Source organism: Bombyx mandarina, chromosome 02 (genome assembly GCF_030267445.1).
Source record: "Bombyx mandarina strain Sakado chromosome 02, ASM3026744v2".
Classification (NCBI taxonomy): Eukaryota; Metazoa; Arthropoda; class Insecta; order Lepidoptera; family Bombycidae; genus Bombyx; species Bombyx mandarina.
The window spans coordinates 2,089,632-2,093,255 of record NC_143209.1 but is presented as its reverse complement, the minus strand read 5'-3'; the positions used below and the strand labels follow the sequence as shown (position 1 = coordinate 2,093,255).

Below are 3,624 nucleotides of genomic sequence, written 5' to 3'. Positions count from 1 at the left end.
TACGGCAGCCCGTCGGGCCGCCCAGACGGTGCCGCTGGTGTCCCGGAATACCCCGCTGGACCAGAACCAGCCTGCCGGGTCGGGACGCGATACACCGTCGACCGGTCGCTCTATTCACTCCACGGCAGCGCGCTAGAGTGCTGGTAGCGCGCCGCGCGGCCTCATCCCCTCAGGTCGCCCCTTGACCTTCACCAGGGGGAGGCCGCTACCTACAGGGGCCGGGACGTACGGGCGTATTCCCGCCTCCGGCCCCCGGCTCGACGGCGACGGATCGGTGCGGAAAGGGAAGAGCTCTCCCTCTCTCGCTCCGCCGCCTCCTTCTGCGAGATGGTGGACTCGCAGAAGTCGAGCATCGCCTTCCAGGACGCGTCGCTGCCAAGCATCGTAGCTACGACGCGCGGCAGCGATAGGTCCTCACCTATGACCGCGACGAGGGCGGCGCGTTGCTCGTCGAATCCAGAGCAACGCGCCAATGTATGTTCCGCTGTGTCTTCCTCGTCGCGGTCCACGCAGTGGTGGCACTGCGCCGTCGGTTCCCTTCCGGCTATCTTAAAGAGGTACCGGCCAAAACACCCATGGCCGGTCAACATCTGCGTGGCGACGCACCCCTCCCCACATACATCCACGCTTTTTTTTCTACCTAATCTAATGGTCTAGAGAGACTGTCAGCGTCGCCAGGCTAGTAGGTGAGCTCACGGGGCTCAAACCTGACGATGTTGCTAACACGAACCCTAGCAAGAGCCGTGCTTTGCAGAATCTACCACCGAATCGGAAACGCGACCTACTGAGAAGATCCGGCAAGAAACTCAGTGAGCTGTGTCTGTGGGTTAATTTACTCGCCGAACTCTTCGTCGCAAGCGACGGGTTCGACAAGAACGATGACCGGTGCTTGGGGTACCTAAAAGCACCGTTAGTGGATCGGGAGGATCGGAGGTGACGTCTTTTGGCCGACGTCGACTGTTTATCATTTGGTCCGCAGCATCGGCTATGTAGTTACCGGCGGCCACGATGAGAGGGTTCTCGTGTCGTGCCGCTTTATTGAAATGGCACATCCACGCATGTAGCTAGCAGGCACATATAGTGACACTGATTCCAGTGCAGTGGAGTTATCAAATTTGTTATGCAATAACTGATAATAATGCACCATAAGTGTCATCTTCCGTCTCAGATCAAAAGTATGCTCAAAAAGTTATCTAACCCGACCATACCAGTCACATAAAGTGATGAATACAAGAACGGATAGTATCCATACATTTTCTCGAATAGGAAAATGTATGGATACCATCCTTCAAAAAATAATATCGGGTGGGCCTCGTCCACCCAATAAAGCAAATAAAAATTTAAAACATATTCAAAAACAGTTCACAGGTTACAATAAATACAATCGTCGTACTGAAAAGACAATGAGGATAATTACTGAATGTGGGTTTTATTGATTTTTTCAATAATACATAGCTGAATGAGATTTGTAGTAGACGTAATAACATTAATGTCCACAACCACATCCTCAGCAACAACCGCAGCCTCCACAGCCGCATCTGCATCCTCCACAACCTCCACAGCCGCATCCGCATCCACCGCAGCCTCCACAGCCGCATCCGCACCCGCCACAGCTTTTGGTGATACCGACGCAACCGTTTCCGCAGCCGTAGTCGATACAACCACAACCCGAGCTGCACATCTGGCCACAGACATCAGCGGTACCAAGGAAAGGCACTTCACCGCAGACACAGACATCACCATTGTACCTGTTCTCGGAACATATACTTAGACCAGTAGGAGCAGCCGAATTGGAACACACAGGGAAACGCTCACAATATCCACAGCCACAACCGCCACAACCGCAGCCACAACCTCTACAGCCGCAGCCACAACCGGTGCCCAAAACGGACTATGAACAAAGGAAACAATTAAATATTATTAAGTATTTAAGTACATATTTTAAGTCCATTTAATTCCATTAAAAATTAAAAGACTTACATGGGCCACGAGGGCGATGGCGCAGACGAAGAGAATGAGTTTAGCGGCCATGTTGTTTTACTGTATGACTTCAGAATGAGTTGACTCTGAATTACATCAGCTTTTATACCGAGCAGTTTCCTTGAAAATCCACCTGCTTTATATCTAAATAGCATATAGACGCGACTTTGGAGATATTCTGCAGTTTTCGTCCTTCTGGAGGTGTAATCAGGAAACAATTACGAACACCTGTTTGATTAAAAACCAAACTATCATTGTTTCTCTACTGTTTGTCATTGAATTGTTTCTTATCTCAAGGTGAACATGATCCTTAGTTACTATATAAGAACGAAGTCTTGAAGCTTAAAGCATTCAAGATTAAGTATCTGAATATCCAGCATCATGTTTACCTTCGCTATTCTCCTTCTCTGCGTTCAGGGCTGTCTGATCCAAGTAAGTTTTATTTTTTAAAAGCTTCCGAATGTAAGCAATATTTTTAACTTAATAGCGGTAGACCTCTTTTGTGCCCTTTCATTGTTCTCTGATTATCTTCGTAATAAAAACGAAAACGTAGAGGATTTCACAGATCTTGAAACACGAGTTCGAATTCTGATTTGTTCTGTAAGTGCTCCCTTCAAGCAGGAGAACAATATTTCCTGTCCGTATCGGCTCATAATAGACCATGCTACCGCTAATAATTACGTATATGTTAATAATCATCACACTATATTGTGCCTTCACTTTGGAAGCTGCTATTAAAAAACCTGATGGGTACGTATGAGATACATTTTTGTGACATACGTACATATGTACGGTTACTCTTTGACTCCACTACTTTAAATACATTGTAACTGAGGTAGATACTTATATTAATTCTACAATTGACGAAATTTGTGGGTTATGTACAGAGGAACTAAGGTATCGTTGTTTGATTTTAATTTATGTGGCTGTTTTAGAATGCGTACGGTCAGTGCTGTGGCTGTGGATGCGGTAGTGGTTGCGGTTGCGGTTGCTATGGCGGCGAAGGCGACGGTAATGTGGACGTCTGCGGTGAACTGCCCGTGTGTGGTGAAACCTGTGTCTGTGGCCGCGTGCCCATCTGCGGTAGTGTTTGCTACGGGGGCCCTGCTTGTGCTAGTGGCTGTGTCTCTATCTGTGGACGTTGCTGCGGATGCGGATGCGGCGGTGGAGGCTGTGGATGCTGTGGAGGCTGTGGAGGCTGCGGAGGCTGTGGATGCTGTGGAGGCTGTGGAGGCTGCGGAGGCTGTGGAGGCTGCAGAGGCTGTGGAGGCTGCGGTGGATGCGGATGCGGCTGCGGTGGATGCGGATGCGGCTGCGGAGGATGCGGATGCGGACGTAGATGTTGTTGCTGCTAAGATACTCAATAAGTTATTTATTATTGAAGAAATCAACAAAATTCAGATTCAATAATGATTTTTATTGTATTTTCATTACCACAATTGTATTTTATTGATGTTTGAAAGTAAACATCTTTGTGTAGTAAAAAAATCTAAATAGAGTTTTCAATAAAAGCGAGTTTTATAATCCGAAGGAGACCTAACAACTCAAGAGCAATTGTTTCGCGAATGAATCTACTACCGGATCGGAATCGCGACCCGCTGAGAAGATCCGGCGAGAAACTCAGCGGGCTGATGCATGGGTTAG

The 3,624-nt window shown here is 48.0% G+C and overlaps 2 protein-coding genes across 2 annotated transcripts; one reads left to right on the top strand and one right to left on the bottom strand.

Moving 5' to 3' along the window:
• Nucleotides 1-1,507: 1,507 nt before the first annotated feature.
• On the bottom strand, nucleotides 1,508-2,031 carry LOC149503375 (chorion class high-cysteine HCB protein 13-like). The gene is made up of 2 exons (XM_089734144.1): nucleotides 1,981-2,031; nucleotides 1,508-1,891 (listed from the first exon to the last, which is right to left on the bottom strand). The coding sequence occupies exons 1-2, from the start codon at nucleotides 2,029-2,031 to the stop codon at nucleotides 1,508-1,510; spliced, it is 435 nt and encodes a 144-aa protein (XP_089590270.1).
• Nucleotides 2,032-2,361: 330 nt separating this feature from the next.
• On the top strand, nucleotides 2,362-3,335 carry LOC149503374 (chorion class high-cysteine HCA protein 12-like). The gene is made up of 3 exons (XM_089734139.1): nucleotides 2,362-2,412; nucleotides 2,916-3,144; nucleotides 3,178-3,335. The coding sequence occupies exons 1-3, from the start codon at nucleotides 2,362-2,364 to the stop codon at nucleotides 3,333-3,335; spliced, it is 438 nt and encodes a 145-aa protein (XP_089590265.1).
• Nucleotides 3,336-3,624: the final 289 nt, after the last annotated feature.